This window comes from Cyprinodon tularosa, unplaced genomic scaffold (genome assembly GCF_016077235.1).
Source record: "Cyprinodon tularosa strain WSP-4 unplaced genomic scaffold, ASM1607723v1 ctg249, whole genome shotgun sequence".
Classification (NCBI taxonomy): Eukaryota; Metazoa; Chordata; class Actinopteri; order Cyprinodontiformes; family Cyprinodontidae; genus Cyprinodon; species Cyprinodon tularosa.
The window spans coordinates 46,392-74,315 of record NW_024038924.1 but is presented as its reverse complement, the minus strand read 5'-3'; the positions used below and the strand labels follow the sequence as shown (position 1 = coordinate 74,315).

Here is a 27,924-nt window from a genome sequence, read left to right as displayed (position 1 = left end):
AAGTGATTGGAACACCTGATTCCAATAATTTGGATGGGTGAGCAAATACTTTTGGCAATATAGTGTATCTCTATCGAAATGTTTTCTAACATTGTGCAGCCCAGTAGTGTCCCTACTGAGGATTTTGCCCTTTGGATAAAATTGTGTTACAGGACGAAATGGGAGTTGCCTGCAATCCATTCAGACAACTCCATGCCTGCCAACTGGTTTGCTCTGCAGCTGACCGGGTCCATATGCTACAGGATCAAGTTCTCTCTAAATCACCACCCTGGGGGCTTTTGTTGCCTCCCATGACTATGCCAGCCGCGGGAAGCAGTGTGCTATTGAATAAGTTGGTCCGGGTGGAATGATTTGTTGTAGAGTGGGCTTTTTGTGCCCCGCATACAAACTTCCAAGACCAATGAAGGGCTTTGGAATGCCTCAAAACATTTTCAGATCCTAAATTAGCTGAAAAAGCTACATTTTGGCACTTTTTTTACCCAGTTGTTTGGTAACCAACAGAAAAAGTATACTCTGCTTTAAAAGGTTGAGTCTGAAAGGTGAATTATTACCTTCTGTTTTTAAATTCTTCTAGTAATTCAATATTGAGTAATACACCTTATATTTATTCCAAAAAATAATAATTTGATAACTTTGAAGAACCTAACCATAAAAAGGACATTTCAACTTCTTGAGTAGATTTTAAAACGATGATCTAAGCCTAATTGCATTTGATGATTATAAACCGCGAGTTTTAGAACAACTATCTTTCCATTAAAGAAAGAATAATACGCATGTCTAACGTAATCCGCCACCATTAAGCCAAATTAACTGTTGCTACACCTCCTGCTCGTCTGCTGACAGGCAGCAGGGTGGAAGGGATATGCAAAACTTCAGGGTGAGGACTGAGTCAGCTGTCAGAGACAGTTGGGAGGAAAACCCCATAATCCATCAGGCAAAGATAGCAAAGGGAGCGAAGCTACAGCCTGATGCTGAGTGAAGGCTTTAAGTGGAGAGTCCTTTTTTCCCCCCCTTTCTTTAAATCAACAAATGAATACCCAGAGTTTTGCAGCCTGACATCATTGATAAGCATGAAAAAAAAAAACAGACCACCAGTTAACCCAAAGTAAACAGTTCATCTACAATGTTTTTTGTTGGTGGTGAGGAGGAAACTAAAAGTTTGCAAAGTCACTGGGAGCAGATGTTATTCCTTTGGGGAATGATATCAGCATTTGTGATGGCAGTTTGAAACAATCCTTCTGTCCAAACCTCTTGTCTGATCAACGACCTACAGGAACACCAGAGCAGAACGACACTTAAAGAGGGAACATTTCAAGCCAAGAGAGGCATTTCCTCCTTCAACATCCTTTAACTTAAACTTACAACACTTCCCCAGACACTTCCCCAACGTTGAAGAATGTAAATTATAAAGGCATCAAGAGACAGACCATCAAAAACTTTATTTCAGTAAGGTTAATTTGTCTCTTCTACGTAACCAGTAAATTTGGCCGCTTAGACTGAAGAAACCCATCAGTCTGCTAAAGGAAGGAGTTCTGCTGAGCAGAGGTATTTTCTCTGCCCTTTTCAACTCTAAATCTCCTCTTGACTTCCTCTTTAAATTCAAAACCGAGCTCAGAGGAGAGCTTCGTTTTTTTTTCCAGTGTAACACACAAAAGTTTCTCAGCATAAACTACCCAGCCATCTTCACATGGCATTAAGACGGCCCTGGAGTCTCCCGACCGTTTCCAACACATCATCAGAAATACCAGATGATGTAAGTTAAGATTTTCCATGCCCGAAGACTGAATCCTGTGCAATGCATATAAAATCTGTTAATCACACAGCATCTCATGACCCAGGGGATGTTTTTTTTTTATGAGTCATGCCTTCACTCTTGCAGCCATCCAGTAATTTCCTTTTGCTTATCCGATATTAGGTCAAGGGGGTAACATATCTAGGAGGGAATCCAAGGAATCCCTCTCCCCAGCTCATTCGGAGGCATCTCAGGGAGATCCCAGGCCAGGAGGGATAGCTCAGCTAGTAGGCTTTGCTTCTGCACTGGGGATCTCCTCCTAGTTGGACATTCCCAGGATATCTCTAAAGGGAGGTGTCCACAGCATAACCGCAATACTTTAAATTACTACTTTTAATAGAGGGGGGCAGTTGCAGTTTCACTTTCAATTAAATCTCAGTAGGGGAGTAAGTTCCTCACCTTTTCTCTTCCAATTAAATAAAGTTATTTCAGTTGCTACAACCTTTGAGCTTGTGCCAGCGTTGATTCATATTTCATGACCAAAGGTAAGGGACAGAGCAGTAATGGAGATGTCAGCTTTTTTTAAACTATGGCTACAGTTATGATTCCCATGAACTACTGTGTCTGCCTTTCTTCCTAAACACATCACATCCGTCATATCGTTGCAGGACACAATTTAGGTACAGTCTGAATAAAGTTGACTTCCAAGCAAGCATCTTTTATGCAATTTGGAGGTGTGTGTACACACATCTTCCTAGCATAGGTTACTATCATATATATATATCTTATATGTGTTATGTATTGTTTTTATGGCTTTGTTGTAAAGCACTTTGGGTACCATTTGGCTATTATAAAGGGCTATACAAATAAATTTGATTTGATTTGACTATCATGCAACTAAGGCCGACATTGTAAAGATGGCATTGAAGCAAATTTATTAGGAGGGCAACATTTGAGAAAACATTTAAATATTTAAACAAAAAATGAGAATATTATTTATGATAATCTCACATTTTGCAGAGTAAGGTTTGTTTCCATCAACCACTGACAACTTGCACAAGTTTTGGTCAACAAGAGCAACTTAAGTCCAACCAATTGCCTGAGAATATATCAGAAATGTGCATAGTGTCAGTTTTTCCCACATAAAATCTGGTATTCCAAACTAGCTTTTGTATTTATTGACATGGAGATGAAGTTTTGTTCATTTCAGCTTTAGTATGAATATTGGAATTTAATTAATACAAGATCACAGTGTCTGTGCTAAGACCATCTACTACCATCTAGATGGGAGCTCAGAGATACAGAAAAAAGACAACTGAACTGGTGATCTTGTTTGAGCAGCAGGTGCAGTTTGTGTTTACTCAGAGGTCGTTATCCCCTTGTGTGAATACTGGATCACATGAGTTTGGTGGCTACTGTGTCTTGCCCAGGGGCACGCTCACATCTGGCAGGAGACAGCTGCACTCAAACCAACAACTTTGTGGATTTGACGAAGACTACCCTTTCCCAGTTAGCTGCAGTCGTTTTGTCTCGGTTAATAAAAGAAAAAGAACTCCCCTTTTTTTCCCATTTAAACTATGTTTTGTCTCGTAAAAGAGGTGTTCTATCCAGTGGCGGCTGGTGAAAACTATTTTTGGTGGGGCTGATATAGCCTAGTGTATGTCTCCAACTAATCCGGAATAAGAATTCAAATAAACAATTGGACAATACATACAATTTAACAGTAATGATTTAATTTACTATATAATAACAGTAACAGTGATGATTTGGGTCACTGTGACGGGGTTCGGCCTCCAAGAATCCAGTCTCAGTCGGGTTACCGGTGTTGGTGATTTATTGAGCTCAAAAACTCAAAACAGGGTGCAAAAGAAACTAAACATGTACAAGATACTCTGGGCCTCAGCCTCCCTGCAGTTACCAGCAATGTGACAAAGAAACAGAAAACAAAAATTGCCGCTTTTCTTCCCACAGCCCTCATTAAATACAGGTGCTGGTCATAAAATTAGAATATCATGAAAAAATAGATTGATTTCAGTAATTCCATTTAAAAAGTGAAAGCCTTTCAAACAGATATGATCTATTAGTTTTTTTTTTCCTGCAGCTGTACATCACTGCCAAACATCTGGACTTTTTAGTCCCGTCATTCAGAGGCGTATCAGCTAACTAACTTATGCAATCCTGGAAAAAGTGCTTCATCTTTAAAGTTTCCAAGCTGATGAAACTTAACCCTACTTTTAATTATGTTCAGTTTATTCATTTTGTCCTTAAAGCCAATACAGGTGCTGGTCATAAAATTAGAATATCATGAAAAAGTAGATTGATTTCAGTAATTCCATTTAAAAAGTGAAACTTGTATATTATATTCATACATTACATACAAACTCATATATTTCAGATGTTTATTTTGTTTAATTTTGATGATTACAAATGACAACAAATGAAAATCTCAAATTCATCATATCAGAAAATTAGAATATTACTGAAGACCAATAAAAACAAAGGATTTATAGAAATGTTGGCCAACTGAAAAGTATGAACATGAAAAGTATGAGCATGTACAGCACTCAGTATTTAGTTGGGCCTCCTTTGGCCTGTATTACTGCAGCAATGCGGCGTGGCATGGAGTCGATCAGTCTGTGGCACTGCTCAGGTGTTATGATAGCCCAGGTTGCTCTAATAATGGCTTTTAGCTCTTCTGAATTGTTGGGTCTGGTGTATTGCATCTTCTTCTTCACAATACCCCATAGATTTTCTATGGGGTTAAGGTCAGGAGAGTTTGCTGGCCAATTAAGAACAGGGATACCATGGTCCTTCAACCAGGTACTGGTAGCTTTGGCACTGTGTGCAGGTGCCAAGTCCTGTTGGAAAATGAAATCTGCATCTCCAAAAAGTTGGTCAGCTGCAGGAAGCATGAAGTGCTCTAAAACTTCCTGGTATGTGGCTGCGTTGACCCTGGACCTCAGAAAACACAATGGACCAACACCAGCAGATGACATGGCACCCCAAACCATCACTGACTGTGGAAACTTTACACTGGACTTCAAGCAACGTGGATGAAGTGCCTCTCTTCTTTTCCTCCAGACTCTGGGACCTTGATTTCCAAAGGAAATGCAAAATTTACTTTCATCAGAGAACATGACTTTGGACCACTCACCAGCAGTCCAGTCCTGTTTCTCTTTAGCCCAGGCAAGACGCTTCTGACGCTGTCTGTGGTTCAAGAGTGGCTTGACACAAGGAATGCGACAGCAGAAACCCATGTCTTTCATACGTCTGTGTGTGGTGGTTCTTGAAGCACTCACTCCAGCTGCAGTCCACTCTTTGTGAATCTCCCCCACATTTTTGAATGGGTTTTGTTTCACAATCCTCTCCAGGGTGCGGTTATCTCTCTTGCTTGTACACTTTTTTCGACCACATCTTTTCCTTCCCTTCGCCTCTCTATTAATGTGCTTGGACACTGAGCTCTGTGAACAGCCAGCCTCTTTAGCGATGACCTTTTGTGTCTTGCCCTCCTTGTGCAAGGTGTCGATGGTCGTCTTTTGGACAACTGTCAAGTCAGCAGTCTTCCCATGATTGTGTAGCCTATAGAACTAGACTGAAAGACCATTTAAAGGCTTTTGCAGGTGGTTTGAGTTAATTAGCTGATTAGAGTGTGGCACCAGGGGCCATCAATTTTGAACCTTTTCACAATATTCTAATTTTCTGATATGATGAATTTGAGATTTTCATTTGTTGTCATTTGTAATCATCAAAATTAAACAAAATAAACATCTGAAATATATGAGTTTGTATGTAATGTATGAATATAATATACAAGTTTCACTTTTTAAATGGAATTACTGAAATCAATCTACTTTTTCATGATATTCTAATTTTATGACCAGCACCTGTAGTTTAAGCCCCTACAGGCTCTCTTATTTCTGATTTCTTCTCATTAATCAGTTTTGTCCATATATTACCTCCACAAACAATTGATGTACAAAAACAAATAATTTTTACAACTTAATTCTTTTACACAGATTCATTGACTTATTCAATTACACCAAACTGGGTTTGAACCCAGCAAAGACGCAGCCAGACTGAAGATGACAAGTCCCCGTAGCATAAACACGTACACACACACACACACCCACACACACACACGGCTAACCCCACTGAAATATTAAGTGTGCACCCTCAATATGCCAGCAGGTAACCAGGAACAGCTTGTGTGTTTTAAGTTCATGGAGCTACTGGTCTCAGCGCGAGTGTATTGGTCCTCACAAACACAGTATAACAGGAATGTGTGTGTGGCGCGCAAAGTTAGAGAGGTTGTTTTAAGCGACGAGGTGGATTCGTCACAGTCACAATAACCATGACATGAAATGTTCATATCCTACAACAGGGATATTCTTCTGGCAAACGGGTAGATAAATAAGGATCTCACCGAATTTGGTGGAAGCTGCATCTCGGTCGTTACATTCGCCATCTTCCCTCTAACTGTCTGCACCTGCGCTTGGGTTCAGAAGCCTGTTAAAGTGCAGTATTTTCAGCGCCCCAAGACCATAAAGTTCTGAGACGCTGATTGGCCATTAAATTCACCTAGCAATAGTACATGATTGACAGATTCTCTGCAAATGTGGGTCAGTCTGATCAGCGCCCCCAGAACAGAGACGGTAGGAGTCTGTCTGTGGAAATCCACAAATTAATGACAGTAGGTAGGGAAATGTAGTTTATATAATTTGTTTTGCTTATAGGTACACAGTCTAGAGAGTAAAACTGACATTTATGAGTTAATTTCTAAAAATATATTTTACGTTTCTCTCTTCTTATCAGGGAGGGCGGTGCCCCAGCGCCCCCTATGGGCCGGCCGCCACTGGTTCTATCTGTAGCAGCTGCTCCTGTTAATTACAGCTGATGACTTTCTGATCCTCAACACTTCAGGAAATCCTCTTTGATTCAGTATGACAGAGGCCAATGCAGAAGCTGTTGTTCTCTGGCTGGTTGAACACAACAGGCCTGTTTTCATCACCGTGTAACTGGAACTGCAACAAAGCAATGCAAGTAATTTAAAAATAGCAGAAAAGTACATGTTAAGAACAAAATTAAGAATGAATTTAACTACACATTCTCCAGACTAGCCTTGAAACAGTTTCAGGCTAACGATCGTCTGTGTTGGCATCTTTGTTTCTTCTAAGTTGTAAAAAGTTGCACTACAGCAACACTCCCACCTAAAAATAGATGTGCAGATGATTTATCGAGCCATCGAGACATTCTGCACCCTGTGGTCTTTCTCTTGATTTGAACAACACACCAGCATGCTACTTTTATGCTGGACTTTTTAAAAGTCTAGAACAGGACAGTTCTTATTGATATGAAGAAAAAAGAACATATTCAAAGACATCTTGTTAAAGTGAGAAGGATGGGTCAAGGCCACAGGGCTCAGAGATGAAAGGTTGTTGCAGGTCAGAGAATCTCTGCCAGAGCACGGAGGTGGCAGAGGAATTCTGAGGCACTCAGGACTGAAATATGTGAAAAGTACTTTTACAGAATCAAATGATCTTAATTTACGTAGAGTTTCTTTATGAAACTCTAAATAAAGAATTTAAAGGTAGAGTCACCACGGTTCTTTGACAAATGTCGTTAGACAAAAAGTGTCTACGAATGTATGAGAAGAAAAGAAAGGCCTAAGAAGAGGCAGATATATCCCACAATGCTTTGTGCAGAGAGCTCTCCTCACAAAACATTATGGGATTTGCTGTCACAGCAGCCCGCTGTTAACACCCGACAGTGGCGACTAATAATGAAGATGGTGCAGGCAACGTGCAGTGAAGGAGGAGGAGTTAGGTGATCAACGGGAAGTAAAAAGTAGTGGTCATCAACCCAAAGGGTAAGTTAATTGAGTCCAATACATAGTCCCCACTCTGTATGGTGACTGAGGGATTTAGGGGTTAGGGCGGACATTCGGACACAGTAAGCTTGTATGAACTATGAGAACAGCAACATTTAAACAGAGCGTGAACAAGGAGAAATGGGCTTGTGCATGCTCTTGCACGCGTTTAATAGGCGTTCCCTCTTTGGAGCGGGTACAGGGCTGTGAATGTAGATTTATTTTTAGTGAAAAGGGTGGGTCTTTTAAAAAAATTTGCGAAAATCCTCCTGTATACCTTTAAAGATTAGTCCAAACATAAACATTTAAAAGGTTTTCTCAAAAGAAAAACAAATACAAACATATTTTCTGCAAAGCCTGATTAAAACAGCAAGACATTTATAAAGGCAGATTTTAGGACCGCAGGAATTTGTTGTTCACAATCTAAAAATTAAATTAAAGTTTGGGGGAGGGGAGTTGCCCTTGTAAGAAAAGATCTATAATTCTTCAAAGATGCTCTGATAATGTAAGAGTGTGTCGTAAAAATGATCTATTCCTCCTGTCCCTCGTTATTATTTTCCATTAGATAAAATTGTTTCCACTGATTGCTTATCTTCAGGCAGAGTCATTCTTCAAGGTTGGGTCCAAATATAGTTTATTAGACAATTTAAAGAGATAATGAGGCACTTTTAGAAAAACGGTTGATTTCTTGAGCTAAGGAGATGGTTAGTGAATTTAAAGATTTCTTAAATTGATTAGGGTTTTTTTATTTGCATAACCACAGTATTCAACATCATGAGCTTTAACTTCTTATCTGTGACACAGCAGAACACTCTGTGAAACATCCCTGGTCTTCAAGTTCCCTCCATATCCTGTTCTGCTCAGATCAGCCCTCTCAAGAGACACAAATTCCTTTAGAATCAGCAACTTTTTTCACAGAAAAGTGGTACTTTACATCCAATTAAAATGAGAAAAACTAATTTAATTTACATCAGCCTAATTATCACTATAACTATATAGTGCAGCTAATTGATTATATGTTCAAAGACAAATGTGGTGCATTACAAAGTAAAATCAATTTATAAGAAGTGTGAATCTGAAGACAAGAGAGTCTGAAAATGTCTAATCTGAAGATTATTTTTCAGAAGGCCGTTTGGCATCATCAATGTGCCTTTATGTCATGTAATGACGTCTGCAAGGCTAAAGGCTGTCTGGATTCAGCACAGCTGTACGAAGGTCCTTTCCTTCCCAGGATAGTGTTCTTAATGTTGAACCCACAAAAGGTGAAAGAGGAGGAGCAAGGAACAGGAAGTAGGAGCTTCAATTTGGAGGGAAAGTCTTTCAGATCTTGGATTAGCGGTCCACAACTACAATCTACAACCTTTAAACTGCAAAACAGCAGTGATATGCTGTAGAACATCTGAAGCTCTGAGACGAAAACTTTAATACCATTAGTGAAACTTAGAAAAAGCTTGTTTCACCTCAACAGATACATCTTATGAAATGTGTACAGCTGTGAAGGAAATGCATCTTCCAAACAAAGGCTTTCTCTAACCGCAGCAAATCTTGCAGATTCATCTTCACCATACAGAACATCTCAGTTTTGCAATCAACCTTACCCCTTGCTCACACTGGCTCCGGTGCAGTTACCGAGCCGACGGAGACCGCAACTCCCGCACACCCCCTCTCACACCGCCCTTTTGACTACGGTGCGGTGCGGCTCCGGCAACAGGTCCGGAGATTTAACAGAAGTTCACGTAACTTCACGCGATAACACGGCCCAAATAAAGGATTTTTGCGAGAGCTTGTTGCGGAGGGCTCCGGCACGCCGCAAGGATAGCTTTCTTACGGAATTTTCTGCAGCACCGGAGTGTCTCGGTAACCGCAGCCGGACAGCTCAGCAGCCGGTGAGAGAGGTTTACGTCTTTTTAATGACTTGGAATCACTGCGGCGCCGCACCCACCGCACCGCAACGGTAAGACCGGAGTCGGTGTGAGCCTGGGGTTACCCTCTGCTTGGCTAAAGGGAACTGCAAACACAGTTAAAAGTTTGTGTTTACTAAACTGTCTGCCTTGACTTTTACTCTTTATTCTTCCTCAGCTCATTCTGCCACTTAAGCTTCCATAGAAAGCAAGAAGTCTGACTGTAAGAAAACCAATGTTTACTGTGACAGAGGCTCAGGTTAGGAGTGAAAAGCTCTGGGAAAGACGGATTAACATCTCTTACAAACTCTTTTCTCCATAAAAAGCTACATGAGGTGCAGTCACTGGACTTGTTTTTTCTTACTGGGATTAGTGAACTGGGAAGGTTCTGGCTCTGAAAGCTTGGAAAAGTCTGACCTCAACTTCAATTGATTCATCTAAAACTGAAAGGAGTGGCTATGCTTTCAGCGCCATGATGGAACAGGCAAAGACGTACAATACACGAGAAAGATTAAAAAGGTTAATTCACTGCAGCATTAAAAGGTGAAGCAATTCATTAAACATACAATAAAATGAATGAGGGTTATCTCTTCATGTTCAGGAGTGTCAAGGAGAAACCACGTTAACTTGAGGGAGCCCAACAGAGCGCAACTTTTGCTCAGAAAAGTTATAGAACCTATAAGTACAAAAAAAAATTCTACATATATATCTTTGTGATAAATACAATTACAATGTGGAATACATCATTTATACCAAATGCAGTTCACTCATTTGTCTTCAGAGGGCATCTAATGAGTAAAAGCATTCACATTTGGGACTATTTACAATTCCAGCTATTGTGTAAAAAAGCCTCAGAGGTTAATAAAACAATATCCCAAAGTTTGGTGAGAGAACAGCAAAACTGAGAAGACCTACAAAGGCAAGACCGTCCACCTACAAAATGCAGCACAACATCCCCATATGTAAAGAGAAATATGTAAACAAAATCTATAGTCAAGCACTCTTCAAAAGTAGCATTAGTGGCCTAATTGCAGTTTGGTACTCTGAGTGCGTAAAGCCGGGCTTTTCACTGTGTGATTTTTTGCCCTTTTCGGGGCGATTTTCCAGTCGTGCGAGAATTTTCTGATCGGGCTGACTTTAAGCCTGATCGTGTGTCATACGTCATGTAGTATACAGAGGGTAAAGAGGGGCGAGCAGCCTCTCACGACCACCTCCCGATCAGTAATTGTGAGGTCATGGGCAAATCACTCAGTGGGCATGCACAAACAAGGATTCTTTTTCTTCCTCCTCTCAGATGAAAACACAGAAGCATTGCGGGGGTGCTGATGAAAAGGAATTCTTTTTGTAAAATAGACAGACTGTAGTAGCCACGTTTGCTCGGCCATGTGTTTGTCCAAATACATCATCGCCTTTTCATTTTATGGCTTTCAACACAAAATTGCACACATTGCCAAGGCAACACGTTTCACTCTAAAGGGCTTCTTGCTACTCTTCTAGTCTTTGGCTTCCGGATAGATGAGGCTCAGTAGCGCCATCTCACTGTGGAGTTGAGTCTGTTTTTTTTAGACGTACAGTGTGAACACGTAGATTGCATCAGAGTGTCGGGCTGAACATGCATCATGAGCTGTGAACTCACACTGTACGACAAAACTCTGCCGTTTCGTCACAGTGTGAGCTGTAGCTGCGTGTAACGATTGAAAAATATCGCACAGGGTTTTGCTCAGATAAAACCCAATAAGTGATACTACATGTAAAAACTTGAAAGACACAGCGGGGAAAAAGTCCTCTGCAATTAACAACATTTATCGCTAAATTAAAGTTTTATGTTTACGAGATTTACTTTTTGGAGAAAAAAGTTTTTTTGTTTTTTTACATCAATCCACTCATTGTGCTCCCATAGCTTAAAGTGACATCAGTTTATCACTTTTTGTTTTTAGAGGTCTTCTCATTACAGATAAACTAGCTGTCTGTGTGATACCATTAGCTGCACACATTAGTGTTATATTTTTATTGTTTCAGAAAGTTTGCCATTTCTCTTTATCTAACTTGAGAGAAGGAAAATAATAATAATAATAATCATCCCCAGTAAAACATAGGGGTGGCAGCATCATTCTGTGGAGATACTGCTCTTCAGAAGGGCAAGGAGAATGGATGAGAAGATGCAAACCTTTGAGACTGCTTCCAGACAACCTGCAGGAAATACCTGCACCACCACCTTTCTGTGCTCCTCTTTGTCCCTTGGATAAAATAACTATTAATTGCATTTGTAAAATAAAATGCAGCACCAACAACAGTAATGGCGGCCATAGAAAGGCACCGATCAGGCTTTTTCTAATAGCATTTTCTCATTTTTCAGTTGGAGCTGCTACTTACAATTACGACTCACATTGTTTTTTGTTTTTTTTTGGCACAAAAGAGAACTAGCATTTCAACTTATCTGTGTGATTACTCCATGTTTTCTTTACAATATATGTCTCCAAAATTTGTTTACATCTTTGATAATAATCATATTCATCTAGGGGCCAAGAACAAAACATTTCTGGTTTTGATAGAATAGGTTTTATCACATTCTCTGAATCTAACCTCCTTATCAAGGGTGAAAATCGGTAGACCAAACCTCTGGCCGACTGACAGCTTTACTGAGACCACCACCACAATCACCAAAGACGCTATGACTCATTGGGCGTGTCCCTCTGCTCTTTATCAGAGTTTTTAAAAAAAAACTTAAAATTTTTTACTTGCTACCACTGTAATAATGATGTTTTTTAAAATTAACTGATCCAAACTGTGGTTTTAAAGTTAGTTTTGCTCTGTATACTGATCACTATTCTCTGCCTGTTTTTGACTTTTAACTTTGGTTACCTGCTAAAACAGTTCTTTCCTGTAAGAAGACTGAAAGAAATGTAATGAGTTAACACAATTCTGGAAAGGCTAGATGATCTAAATTATTTACCTTTTTTTTATGTTTCTTTATTCTTGGAATCTCAGCTAAAGAAATTAGAAAATAAATCGCTGTATCAACCAACCTCACTCCAACACTGTGTTCTTTGTAATAGTTAGAACAGCAGAGGTCAAAATAATTCATTTGCAGTTTCCTGAAGAGAGGAGGCGGCGAAACAGAGCAGCAGGAACAGAAAGCCTGAATGAGCAAGCATAAAGGCATCGATGCCCATCACGGGACCGGGAGCTGCATCGTCGTACCAGTATTCTCTCTAGGCCTCTGGATTAAGACAACAAAGTCGCACAATGTATCCATTCATCACCAGAACAGTATGCTAATAGCTTAGATGAAAGCATTCTCATCAAACTCCCCTCAGAGGAAAAAAAAAATCATAAAAAAGGGAATAAATATTTGATATCTTATAAAAGCTTTATTTGAATCACGCATAAAAAGGTGACACATTTTATAAGGTACAGTGTTAGTTACTGTGTGTTATGTTTTTGGTTTTAGCTGGACATTTTAATGAGGATTTAATTAACAAAACAAAACAAAAAATTCAGGAAGAACCATTCTGAATTATCCACCTTCCAGACAGCATCAGAACCATGGCACTTTTTCAGCGAGTCATTTGCAGTGGACTAAAAGGTGATGTCCACTGGGCCCTTAACTCCTACCGGCCAGTAAGTGATGAACTCTAGCTTTCCTCTAAAGATTCAGCAAGAGATAATTTAGACGCTTCGAGAGGAGATACATTCGAAGATATAGATAAAGAAGACTGTAATGAGGCATATTTAAAAGCACAAAAACAAACAATTAACACACTATTTAATCTTCTGTAATATAAATGTCTTATGAGAACCTTTATAACACCAGTTAGGCTTCACCATATGTCCAGTGATATTCAAGATACTTGCACTAAATGTTTATTTATGTTTATGAAAAGGAACTATTCTCCATTGTTTGTAGGAAGTCCAGAAGTTTTGGAAGGATGTTATTAGGTGTCTATCTGAATTATTATTATAATTGAAAGTCCCATTACAGATTAAAATCTGTTTTCTAGGAATATATCCAATAAATTTAAACAATCACAGAGGACAACTACATTGTTACACTACGGACTTCTTTAAGCAGGAAGATCTATTGCACTATGCTGGAGGAGCAAGAAGGCCCCCTCCATGGGACTGCCAGTGTCAGCATTGTAACCAGAGGTAAATATTTATATATGTTTGACCTGTCAGATTTGACTAAACAATTCCTTATATAGTACATACTTAAATACTAAAATTAATGCTTTTATTCTGCAGCAAAATTTTCTTAAAAATGTTTTAGATTTTAAAAAAGCTGTGGCAATGACCTTCAAATATTATTTGTATTTTTATTAAATTTTACTTTTATTAAATATTTAATTTAACTCATCGAACGCACTTTACAATAAATGAAGATATAAATTTACAAAACGAACAGCAAATAAAATGCACAAAACATACAAATAAAATCCCGTTTAAGCAACGCCTACCCAGATACAGGCTGCCAAAGGGGAAAGCCAAAGAGCCACGTGTTGAACACAGAAAATGTTTGCATGGAAACAGAGTTTTTGCATCCGTCTTGTTTACATGATCCATGGCCCGTCATGGCCGCCACCTCAAACAGTGGAAAACGCACCTAGCTCTGGATGCAACAACAAACAAGGCACATATATCAGAAAGAGATGGCATGTTTTAACCTGCTGACAACATGCATGGCTTCTACGTGCAAGGTCAAAATCTTCATCAGGCATTGTTTCCTTTTGTTGTTTATAGGTTGTATCTTTTAGGGCAATTAGTAGGAAGAAAATTGTGCAAAATAAGACCAATGTAAAAACTTCAGATTTGACCAAGTGGAATACTTCAACATAATCAGATACCCTTAAATTCCAACCTTTGTAAATGAGCTTATAAAAGTGCTCGTGTAGGAAGTGAAACCCTAGAGGCTTAGTCTCCAGTGACTTGTAAATTTTGTGACATTTTATCAAGAGCAAACCAACACATGCAAACATTTTTGGGACTTCTAACCTCATTTGGTCGATGTCGATGCAGTTAACAAACAACAGCTATCATATGCAGCTACCATGTTACAGTCACAGTGGTGTGTGTAAATGTGTGGCTAGGGATGCCAATTATTCAATATTTATCAATTTAATTTAGTCCAATAACACCAATATGCCGTAACATTTCTGATATATCATTATATGACATAACAGTCTATATTTACAGCATCTGTCCCTGACTAACATTCCGTGTTTTATGTAGTTAATTTTTTTCAGTAAATATTTTGAAAATCTTATTCTGGAGGATTTTTTTAAACATGGCAGGATGTTTTTTTTTTTTTTTTTTTTAAACAATCTACAGCTTTTATTGTGTTTATATTGTATAATATTGTATCAACCAGAATTATGTCCCTTGACAAACCTGTATCACTATACTGTACTGTAAGAAAACCTCAAAGACACTGGTAAAAAAAAAAAGTGCTGCTGGTTAAAAATGGACAAACATAGCCAAACTCTGATAAACATTTTTTTTTATTTTTAGGAAAATTATTTACATTTTGAAAAGCTTACCTCACCTTACACCAAATATTTCAAGAAATTACTTTTCAGCCTATGGATTATGCAACAAGCTAATTATCCAAAGCACACCAACAAGTTCACCCCGGATTAGATCGAAAAACTGAATTAAGGTTTTGGGGCAAAATCGAAAGGAATTACTATAATGTAACCTTGAAAAGGGGGCTCAGGCTAGAAAACCATGCTATTGGATAGAATAAAAATGTAAAAAAAAAAAAAAAAAAGTGTTTAAGCAGGTGAATTATCTATGGCACTATAATTATCTTATAAACTCTTAAAAACACAGACTGTAAGAAAAGAAATTATTAGATCTGGTAACTCTTGTAGAAGAAATCGCTGTGTGGTAAGAGCTAGAGTGACGCGTCAGCAGACGCATCCTGTTAGTGCGAGTTGCCTCTGGGTTCCTCTTGATAACAGCAGGAGCTGAAGGGAAACCACAAAGACTTAGAGAGGAGCAAAGATAAAGTTCCAACTCGGCGCGAAAACCCCAGCAGCGCTGCTAATATACCACAGAGGAACTTATTGGCCATAAAGTTTCACCTTAAGGGAATCTCGCGCCTTTCATAAAACTGATGTAAGTGCTGGATTAAAGTTAAAAGAGCAAAACATCACATGACAAATTCGGTACAGAGACATCAATGGTCAAAGAGAACTGCCAGCTCACATGGTGGAGCAGAACATCTTTCAGTTCCAGAATAATCAACCATCTCCTCTGAAGAAATCCTCAAAATGTTCTCTGCTTAGAGAAGGGAAATACAATTCTGCAATCTGTGTTTTTTGACAAACAGAGATACATAGGAGCATCAGTTTCATTATCAGTGAGGAACAGGGAAAAAGAGCCTTTTTAGTAGATCAGCAGATAATTGCAAAACTATAAGGGGAAGAGAAGTGGCTGGCACAGTAGGTTAGACGTTCATCAGCTAAAGGTTTAATCTAACGGCTTTATTTCACCCTTGGGGTGGTTTGTTTGCAACGCAATAATAATTTTTTTACATTTCAGTGAAATTGCTCCTCTGCATTTTACCTGAGACTAAAGACGCATTGGGTTGCCTCTGCGCAGCACCCAGGGCGTTAGTCTCCGTTTATACATAATCCATTATCCTTGCAGTTTGCTCTCCATTGCAAACAGAAGACATCCAAATCAATTCTGTAATTCCCGCTGGCTCTGTGGCACAGAAACATGACACAGAACCCTCACCTGGTGCACTACAGATGGGATGGGGACTTGTCTTTACAAATTAGGCAGCAAAACACATTAATTCTAAAAGCCAGAAAAGCTGCACAGGTTGTCCAACACAGGAAGAGCAAAATAGATCAGGGACATTTCAAAATAAGAGGCAGGAGCAAGTCCAGTTTCTCCTCCTAGTTGCATGAACGTGTCCAACCAGCAATCAGTAGAAACTCTGGGTCTAGTTCAGCATCTGCAGGACTCAAACCAGAGACCTGCATTAAGGTGCTGACCCAAACAACTTCAGGTCAGTTTATTAATGGTGCTATGAGATCATCGCTGTCTCTCTATAACAGGGCTTGCTTTGCATTGTGGGATACGGTGGAGTAAGATGAAATCGTCCAGTGAGCTGTTTCCAAACTAAATTTCTTTTTGTTTTACAAGTGTAAACAAAATGACAAAATCTCTCTAAAGTAAACAAACTAATGAGTGTTTCGTTTATAAAGAACATAAAGCACCGTGCAACTTTCAAGACGGCCCAAAGTTCTCATAATTTGTTCATTGTACTTCCCAAATAGTTTTACTGATTAAGCATGAAAAGAAATACTAAGAAAAATATAATATTTTCATCTTTTTCCAGCAGATTGGAACACATCACATGTTTAATGTATTTACATTTGGTTGTCCTGAATCGTTAACATCTGACAAAGTGATTCAAATTTTTGGGTAGTTCGTAGTAAACTACAGGTTGAGCTCGAGTTTTTCAGTTTGGAAGAGCAGGTGGAAAAACACCAATAAAATATACCCACGTTCTCTTGTTCGTAGTGACCCTTGATCGATATAAATAATAAGACCAAATGCAAAGTCAATTAAATTAACTTAAAATGCATTTTTCCCTAACTAGTAGGTATAGATACTACAACGATCCACAGAAAGGACTATGTTTGTTCATCAAACCTCTAAAGACAGGGAGTAAAGCGTTAGTGACAACATAAAAGGCGGTTTATGGACGAGTAGAGATAACGCTGCACTTCCTCTGTGGTTTGATGACTACTTCATGTTTTACTTTTTCAGAAAGAAATCTTCATGACGTTTCTGACAACACAAGAGTTTCTATGCAACAGAATCAACTAATGCATCAGCATTAGTTGATGTTTAAAGATCATTTAAGCAGCTTTAAGCTCTGCTATGCTGATAAAAAGCATTGGGATGATTATGGTAAATATCTCTAGGCTTGATCTGTACTTACTTAGCTTTTATTTTTTGTACAGCTTTCATGACATTTCCTTTTCTTAAAATGCAGCAGTGCTTAAACGTAAACAGTACTAAAGAATCAGATTTTCACTTGGATTATGAATAAGGGCTGCACTATATCAGAAAATCATATAAAGGACATTAAAGCGAAGCCCTTTGATTATAATATCAAATGTGATATTTCGCTGCTTTGTTCTCCCATCAGTCCCAAACCCTTATCATTTTTGGGTAAAGTAATTGCCTGATTTGAACATCTGCCACAATGAGAGGCAAAACTGGCTAAATATGACATTAGCATGCAAAAAGACTTCCAGGACCCTTGGCATATATTAGCAAAAAATGATTGCACTAGGCAGTTCTTTACAATATGAATATTGCTCAAATGGACGATTAGCATACTGTCGCAATTTATTTGGCAGTTTTATTAGGAAGACCAGAGAATCGAGAGATGTTTCAATCAAGATTAAACAGGAGAAAATAGAAAAACTGTTTCACATGTGCACAAATCACATCTGCTTTCCATGTCGGAACGCTCCTAATTTGACATGTATTCAGTTTAAGACTTCATTTTTTATAAGTTTAAACTGTCTGGACAAAACTGCTGCTTTATGGGAAACTGAACAGACACTTAGAAAGCTAGTTTTCCCAGCTTTTTATTAAAAAAGGGAAGAAAAAACAGAGTAACAATGACTGTTTCTTTTCCCACCGCATTATGACTATTGGTCTGCAAGTTAATGTTTCAGGTACAATGTGTAATAATTACAGCTATTTACTGACATAAATGTCATATAGTATCTATCTGTATGTTATTTATTATCACCTATGAACTGAAAGTCATTATGTTTGTCTTGCCTTATTTATAATTCCATAGGAGAGGTTTGCATTTGAGGAGGCAGACATCTTTTGTGTTACAAAACAGTGACTATAGAAATGACCAAAACACTTGCATGGGACTGCAGCAAGTTAGGCCCATATGTAATCCAACACAGACTAATAAAATACTGATATCTATGTAATAATTTAACTTTTATCTAACATTGCAGAAATTCACTCTGCATTTAACCCATACCCTTGAGCCTTGCAAAAACTGTGCGATTTTTTCAATCGTTGCGTGCAGCTACAGCTCACACTGTATGACGAAACCGCAGAGTTTAAAAGCGGCTGCCATCGTGTGGCACCCGGGGAGCAGTGTGGGGTTAAAGGTCTTGCTCAGGAACCCACAGTGGAGGCTGTGGAGATCAAACCGGATACTTGCAACCCTCTCAGAACACAAGCGCACTGCTCTAACCCACTAGGCCAACACACCCCAACTGTTTAAAACGGTTTGGAAACCAGACTTCCACCAGCCACGACCGGCAACCGCCTCGTTATTATGAAGATGACTGATTTCAAGCGCAGGCTGTTTTTCTTTGGGGTTTTTTTTTTCCTGAGCAGACTCACATCTCTCTCCTGCACTCAGTCCATGTCTGTTTTGGTCAGGGAGTAAAAAACAGGGGGACGAATCGTCTGGACAACAGAGATTAATGGGAGACGGGGTCCTGAACTCATGGAGCTCTCAATAGATTCCCTGCTGTAGCACCCTAACAGGGGAAGAGCCGGCGAGTTATAACCCCTCTGGAGCTATGGGACCACAGCATTAGAGGTGGCAGCTTACCGCTGCCAGCTCAGGAAGAGCTTGGACGGGCCAGTCGGGAAACTGCTGATTCTTAACTAATCTTCCACTGTTAACAGAAAGCGGTCTAAAAAGATCTTTAGACAGTGATTTCATCCAGCTCCACTATAACCAAAAAGCGGAAACATCAGTCTAATTCACCGTGGTCGCATTTAAAGATCAATCCTGTAGACAAAAGTCCTGATTTGATGCTTTGGTTGTTCCACATCAATCTGTAGCGTTTAGCAGTCATGTGTTACGTGTAGGTCAGTAATGACCGTTTACTGATGGCAAAAGACAGGAGACGGCTAATGGAAGGGTGGAAACTCCTGATGTGCCACGAAGAAAACAAATTTTCTGATTTTTAATGTTTCTAAAGTATACAATTCAGACTTCCTCATTGCATCTATTAGAGAACAAATATACATCTGGGATCATGTGGAACATACTTCTTTATCAGCTTTTAAACATAAAATCCTCGAGTCCAGCACCACATGTTTTAGATATTTGTCCACTTAGGCACAATGTTTAAATTTATTTTTTTTTTTTAATCGATAGGCTATTAACATGCCCATTGCCGAACTTGACCTACAGAAGGTAATTCATTCATGCGTCTACTGCAGGGGTAACCAATTGAAAATCAGCGGGGTCCGAATAAAGTAAAGATCCGGCGACATTTTTAATTATAAACTGTTACTTTAAACAGAATTTAACACTGAAATAAAAGCAGGTTTTTATGCATGTGTTTTTTTAAGTAGCGAACAACAATTGTCAGTTCTGTATATAGACAATTTCCTGAATCACATATTTTATAAAACACCTGAACTGACTCTTTGTTGTTTTTGTTTTTTTTTTTTTTCCTTTTTATGGCTAAACGAGAGCAGAGGGCTTTACACTGCCCTGCAAGACTTTAAACCTGGGTTTGAATGAAGACAAAGCCATTCTCAAGCACATATCAAGGTGCTCATTATGAGGCTGGATCCATATTTATTTCTGATTAAGTTCTTGGTGGAGAATCCTGCTTCACAGCAGTAGGTTGAACCAAACATACTCTAAATGTGCAGGGTCATCTTTGAGCACGCCATTTCACTTTTCTTTCACAAGTTCATCACAGTACTTCCAGCAGTCCACACTTTCTCTGCTCTCTTTTTCTCATCTTCTTCTCCTTCTTTCCCATCGCCCGGCTTGCCACAGGTTTGCCTGTTTTGTCGAAGAGTAGCTAGCAGCAGTGACCCAAATTGACACAGCTCATTGGCTAATGTGTATCACGTGTAGCCTGGTCCCGGCGTTGCAACAGCATTACCATATTAACCGGAGAAGCGCCGCAAGTGAAGTTAGACACTGTCGTTAGACAACATGCAGTGATTTATAAATGTTTTAAATCCGGTTGGGTCCGGGTCCGGAGCGCGGTCCGCCAATCCGTGACCTCTGGCCTACCGTGTCATGCAGGAAACCTATAAGAAACGACAATGCAAGGAGGTATGCACTAACAGTTATTGCCTCACCACTTTCTCTCACAATGCAAAGACCACCTTACACTCCTTAGAAATATTTTTGTGAATGACTCTTTAAATGTTTGCTCAAGGAGGTACAGCTTAACATATTTTCTTTACATTTATCTTCAAAATGTTCATTAGGGTTTTCACTTAAAAACATTTATAAAACAAACAACTGTCCTACTTCAGTACAGGAGCTAAGTGAAACACAGTGTAGTAATATATGACTAAGTGTGACGCCCCGACAGCTAAGCAGTTACCTTGAGAAAGAGTGATGAGTAAAGGTCATGGTGTAACCTTGAGTTGCTGGAAGTCAGCTAAAACTAAAAGCGGCAGTCACCACTTCACGTGGTTCAATGATCACACACAGATAATATGACTGCTCGCAGGAGGAAACGTGGTTTTTATTTCTGATTTTAGTGTGGAGGAGTCAGATCAGGCCTGAGGCCTGAGATCACAGCTTGTTGACATTGTTGTGTTGCATGAGGAGACATGTTTGTCGCATCTGATCTGCTGACTCGGCATACCTCTTCTTTAAGGTTGAGAGATGATTTCAAGAGGTGTTTGATTTTGTCATTTTAGGTGCTATGATTTATAATATAATCTAGCCCTCATTTATCTTAAAATTTAGATATTCAAGCTTTAATTTGTTTACCCAATCTTAAGGATTAGCTGAACATCCAATCCAGGTCGACAAAGAGGATAAATCTTATCAATAAGTTTTGTTTAGAGTATTTAATCTCCCTGTTTAGATTTTGTCTAGCAACAAAACAAAAGTTCTTGCCTCAACATAAAAATAATCACATGGCACAACTTGTTCTGCTTTCATCAGGGTGAGACGAGGCAGTTCTAACTCAAAGTCTCTTGAAACCCACAACGCCATAATTGTTAAAGCGTTTCAGAAATAACAGCTGTTATACAAAAAAAAAAACTTCCTCGTTGTAAGTCAGTCTGACTGAGGCTGAAAAAGATTTAGTATTTTCCTTGAACAAAAGGTGTTTCGCTGAGTCACAAAAAGCAGAGTTTGAAACTTCACGAGGAGTCTGTCCCACATCCTGAAGAGCCGTCTACAAACACAGCTCATTGTAAACATTCATCTTTTCATCTGTGACGCCTCTGCAGTTACTTGTCTTACCGTTGCAACCCAATTAAGTTTGCACACGTCAACTACTCAAAAAACATGGTTAGTTTCCTTTCATCCTTTTCACTTTCTGAGACATTAACAAACTGATCAGGAGCTTTGATGAAAACGTTTCTCATGTCAGAACTCATTTCTTTTCCAGACTTGCTTCCCTGTATCTCATTCTATCCAGGTTTGTCTGACTCCATTTTATTTGAAACACTATAAGAAAACACAAACTTCCCATAACGTGGCTTTTTTATTAATTAAATATTACTTTTTAATTGCCGGTGTACACCTGTATGTGTTCTCGGTACCAAAAAGACTCTCTATGATACACAACTTTGTAGGACTTTATTTTTTAGAGGTGATGGTAAAACCTAAAAAATTATAACCAAAGGTAAGCATTAACAGACATGACAGTGCAGGACAGAAGCACCACTTATTTGCCAGGAGGAAAAACTTGAAACTACAGGCTTTAACGGTCATACTGACTATTAAAATTTGTATGCCTTCATCATGTTTTGCATAAAAGAACCAAAAATGTTTCACAAGTTTTACATTATAGATTAATCATCCTCATACTGGCTCTTTACAAACCAATAAAAAATTGTTTAGTTTTTTTGTTTTTTAACGAGCTTAGAATAAAACATAGCTTTAAAACAAAACCATCTTCTATAATCAGGGTTTATACAGGAATCAGTAACTCCAATTTAATGCTTTTTAATGTTGTTTCAATGCTCTTTGAAATATTTTTTATGCCAACAACAACTACCCATGGCTCTCATATTGCTATCATCTGCTATTTGTGCATTTTGTCTTAAAGTCAAAGTTTTTGAAGTTCTTATTTACTTGTAGTCTGTAAGACTAAGACAAAACCTAAAAATCAGATGTGAAAAAACAGCTACTTTTATGAATAATTAGCCCAAAAAAACATAATGTTTTGTAGAGAGCTGTAGGGGTGTTTCATCATCTGTCACGTCTTCCAAGAATGATTACCAGACAGCCAGACTTAAAGCAGGTCTGGAAAAACTAGTTTCTCCCCAATGACTCCATCTGCAGCACTGCCCAGAAAACTCAACATTAATGAAAAGTAAAAAAAAAAAACAATGTATTTTCAAGTCTACCTGAAGAAAAAGGACCAAAAATATGTTATCAATTGGAAATAATACTGTGACATCCCTTCTAGCAAGAGAAGTGTGCATAAAAAAAAAAAAAAAAAAAAAAGAAGAGGTCAGACTTTTAAATCCTGCAGAGGTGGAGGGGGGGGGGGAACACATTTAGCAGCTTTAAACAATGCAGTGATTCCCTTTAAAGATGCACTAAGCTGGCTTATTATGATTTCCTAGGTTCTATCTAAATGTATGACCTGGAACTTTTTAAGAACCATAAGACACAGAAAAAAAAAAAAAAAAAAAAAAACATAAAATTATGGCATTTGTAACAGTAGTTTTTAATTTCTAACATCTAACAGTTACTTTATGTTTTAAATTAGATGTAGAACGGATTACTACATCTAATCTAAGTGTTTCAAAGAACTGCTGTTTAATGACATTAATAAATTGAATAAAGTGGGGGACATTTTAGATTTTATGAGCTGAAGTAGAAGTGTTTTTGGGAGGTTTTTTTTTTCCGTTGTTCTTCAAATTTCGACCAGTTAGAGATAATAAATCCAGGATGTGGCAGATTGATTAGATGCATTACATCTATTTACTAGTGTTGCACCGATACCAGTATCGGGCGGTGCCCCTATCCAGCACTAAAATGATGGTATCGGTATTGGCGAGTACCAACAAATAGGGATCGAAACCATTTTGAGAGCCAAAAGTTTATTCAACTATTGTCATCCATTCAGGGTAAGCAAAAAAAAAGTTCTTCTGGATTCACTCTGTATTAGTCTTTATCCTTCTTCACAAAGTTAGGCAGCAGACAAAGCCATGATGGCAATTATTTTACATCCAAGTAGTATGCAGTTCTTCATTTATACACACATACATCAATTTCAAACAGAAGGTATTGGTATGGTATCGGCCGAGACTACACAGCCAGGTATCGGTATTGGGGCCAAAAAATGGTATCAGTGCAACATTCATCACAATACCGTACTTTCAGTTTTGGCCATACTGTCCGCCCCGATGTGGAACTAAAAACACAACCTATCAGCGCATCGCTAAGGAAAGATCCTGGTTAAATCCTGCATTCAGTCTGGAAACAATTTGTAACCCAACATTAAGACATTTTTAAGATTATTGCTCAAACATTCAAAAAACAAATACAAAAAACTAAACTAAACTAAATAATATAACCCAGGTTAAAAGAAGATTTAACTAATAAAGTGAAAAAGGGCAATCTAAACCAGAAACATTACAAAAGGGTACCAGACTCAATTCATGACCAAATCAAATGAACCAAATCAACTATGAAAATATTGCTAAAAAAATATTATTGTGATAATAAAAAAAGATTTCAAAAAAACTCCTGGTAAGGGTAACTGTATGGCAGTGACTGCTTACAGTATCAATCATACTCCCAAAATAGCAAATAATACTCTTAACAAAAAGAATCAACTTTTAAATTTGGTTTCTTCAGGAAATCAGTTACATAATAAGTATAATTTATATCACCAAACATCTCATAATAACTGCATTTAATAATTTGTAAATATCTATCGGCCAATACTGCACAGCCATATCGGTATCGGTATGGCATCGGTGCAACACTGATATTTAATAGCAATCCTATGAACTGTTATGGAAAGCTCAGTTCAGATAAAAACAGAACATTGGGGCTTCATGACTGCAGCTTTCCAGCCCTGTATGTTGACACAGCAGCAAGACTGTAGTTACCCTGGGGGGTAGATCCTCATAGTGCAGCAGCCTCACCAGGATGTTCACCACAGCTGTATATGTGTGTGTGGGGGGTGGGGGGGGGCGATTCTTAATTCCAGCTATGAACCAAACCCCTGGTGTTTAAGTTCAATAGCCCGGAAGTGGAATGACCTCTTTAATTGAACACTTTTCCATGTTACTGGGACACAGGCAGGCGGTTAGAGGAGGGGGCGCTTTAGAGACACTGCGGCTCCATCTCTATGCTGAGGACCACAGAAAGAAGGCGGGTGTGACCCAGAAATGGAGCACATACCTTCAGCGACGAGCTCCTCCACGGTGACCTGATACCGGCCCACTGCGAACACTTTCCCGAAGTAGCTGCTGACCCCCGAGCTGGAGCTGGTACCGGACGGCCCTCCGAGTCCTCCGCTCTCGGACTTTGGCATTCTGGAAAACTTCTTCATCCTTCACTTTTCCTCTCGGGCCACGACCTCTAATCTGTGACTAAACCACACAGTCCTCGTTCAACTGACGTCCCCTATCTCTTTATCTGGACTCTGTTCTCCTGCATGCTCCGCGTGCGGGACCCCGCAGTTAATATAAAGCCGTCATATCATGATGGCGGTGGAGGGGGGGCGTCCAACGACTCCTGACAGCAAACCTGGGTTCGTTAGCTGGCTAGCATACAGGCAGTGGGGACGTTCCGCCAGCACATAGAGAAAAAAAGGAAGACACGAAGAACAAAGCAGCTGTCTGTGGGTGGAGAACACCTCCTCCAGGAAATTTACCCAGTCCTATACAATCCGACCGCGGCGTATTTTGCTCCACACGTTCAGCCGAGACAGTTAGCTGGTTAGCCGAAGCGCTGCAAAAGATGAGCCACCCCGAGAAAAAAAACAAAAAAAAACTGGAGGAGTCAGAGATAGTAGTTATCGGGAAATGTCCGTTTCATTAGATAAAATCCCCTCTTCCCACCTATTCTTGTTTTCTGCTCGTTTCTTTTAGTTTCGCCGACATTAAACTTCCCGTGATTTGCCCCAATGGCAGGCTTCAAAATAAGTGGGTGGTTTGTTATTTACCCAATGAGTGTGACAACCAAACCTAACGTGGCCCCGCCCACTTGTATTGTTATGATTGGTGTAAATGGAGATAGTATGGAGGCCCGTTGATGCATTTAGAAAGGGGCTTTAATGAATGAATGAATGAATGAGGCGGAATATATACAGTATATATGTATATATATATATATATATATATATATATATATATATATATATATATATATATATATATATATATATATATATATATATATATATATATATATAATATGTTTGGGGGTGGGAATACAGATTGGTATCTTGCTTTAAGGATACTAACCATTTTCTCCTTGTTTAACTTTTAATTGAAAAAATTTGTTTTTTTTAAACTTTCTTTTAATTGTCCTGCATTTATTTATAAACTTAACATAATTCTATTTTGATTAAGTTTATTTTCTTGTCCAGTTTTTCTTTGTTCCACTCTTTTGATTTCCGTTCAGTTTGAAAATTGCTAATTACAAAAAAATTGATTGTAAAGTGTGATTTTTTTTTTCCTTTCCGCTATATCTAATTTAAGGATTTTTTTTTCTGGTAGCAATGGTCTTCCATATAGGCACCCCAGACAATACTCATCTGTGACTAGGCTGCAGAAGTGACATAAGCTGTTTGGTTGAAGGAGGAGAACAGAAAACAGGCTGGGAAAAAATGCAGTGTACAGGGAAATTAACCACAGGCGACTGTGAAGTGATGAAACATCCTGTTAATTTGATCTTTCTGCTCCGTCTTACAACTCCAAACTGCATCCAGAATATGGCTCTTTTTAAGGTTTTCTGACTTCTGAGGTTTGCTGTTAGCACAAAGTGTTTAAATATTGCCCTCCTGTGGAACAAATGATGCAGTTTTTTTTTTTTAGCAGATACTGCCAATGAGGAAGTATCATCACTGAAGCACCGCCTCTGAACAAAGAATGAATATGGGACAAATTTTTATAAATTCGTCGATTTCACCTCCTTACAGGCTGATCTATAACAGTAAACTGAAAGTCCCCTATGGTGTGTACTGTTAGGGGCTGTGGGAAGCAGAAAAACTTTACAGCTTTGATTATCAAAAGTAGGCCAGTGGTTATGGGGAAGCACATGGCTAATATGGGGATTACATAAGATATGAAGAGGAGTGGAGTTTGGTCACATGACTGCATTAACCCCCATGTCTGGACGCATCCTGTGTCTGTAGGGTGGGGTGGAGGGGGATCTTCCCTCTTACAGTAGGTTAAAGTTCTGGGATTATCTGTGAAGTGTATGCTGCCCCCTGTTGGCCTGTTCTGTGACTCCTAGTGAAAAACTTTACACTTAAACAACCAACATCTCACATCTTTAAAATAAAAAACAGAAGCATTGAAGCATAATGGATATATTTGATTACAAATAATAATAAAAAAGGCCTCTGCAGTTACAGAGTTAAGCCCTCCTGTTTTCAGGACTAAAACCGTTGTGGCCGGCCAATAGAGGGCGTGAGGGCGCCGCCCCACCCACCCAATGACCTTGATTAAGAAGACATAAAAAAAAAAATATTTAGAAATATAGTTAATATAATATCATTTTTGGAAGAGCAAGACAAATAGTTGTCATCTGATTACTGACATATTTCCACTTTGGGGCGCAAAAATAGTTGCCCATAGACCAGGCATACCCGAAGTGGGTCCTCGAAAGCCCCTGTGCTGCAGGTTTTGGAGGTTTCTCTGCTTTAGCACAGCTGATTCTGATTATTGCAGTTCAGCTATCAATGAAAATCAACTTTGCTGTTGCAGGGAAATTTGCAGGACAGCGGCCCTTCAGGGCCCACTTTGGGCATGACTGCATAGACTATTGTTAAAAGTTGTACATGTGCAGGAGCTCCTCTTCAATGGAAAAGTTAGGACCCTCCGGGGCGCAGCTCTCCTGCGCACAGAGCTGACAGCAACTTTATTTGCAACATTTTACTTTGGCGTATCTGGTGTTTCCTCCTTGATGACCCCATTTAATCTACTTCATCTCTGCTGTCGTTGCAGAATGAGCTTCTCCAAACAAGCTCTGCAGCACGGAAACAAACGCAAGGGACATTGGCTAAAATTAGCCACTACTCACTCTTAATCTTTGACTTAAATTTTCCTTAAAAAGTAAGGATTATGGGGCTTGTTTTACAAGCCGAATTTTAGTTAAAGGTTCATACTATTAACTAATGAAAAAGTTATAATGATTTAGTTGGTTTTATTTAATTTAGAACTGTTTATGGGATCTGTTCAAACAGCAGCTTGTTTTAACTTTGCTTGAGCAAGTTTATAAGCAA

The 27,924-nt window shown here is 38.9% G+C and overlaps 1 protein-coding gene across 2 annotated transcripts in view; it reads right to left on the bottom strand.

Moving 5' to 3' along the window:
• Nucleotides 1-25,640, bottom strand: part of bmp2k (BMP2 inducible kinase) — a 76,605-nt gene extending 50,965 nt beyond the window's left edge. For both annotated transcript variants that reach the window (XM_038288129.1, XM_038288130.1), the window contains exon 1: nt 24,873-25,640. In XM_038288129.1, coding sequence (XP_038144057.1) covers nt 24,873-25,023 — 151 coding nt within the window. In that variant the 5' untranslated portion in view covers nt 25,024-25,640. The remainder of the gene's footprint in view (nt 1-24,872) is intronic.
• Between the last annotated feature and the right edge of the window lie 2,284 nt (nt 25,641-27,924).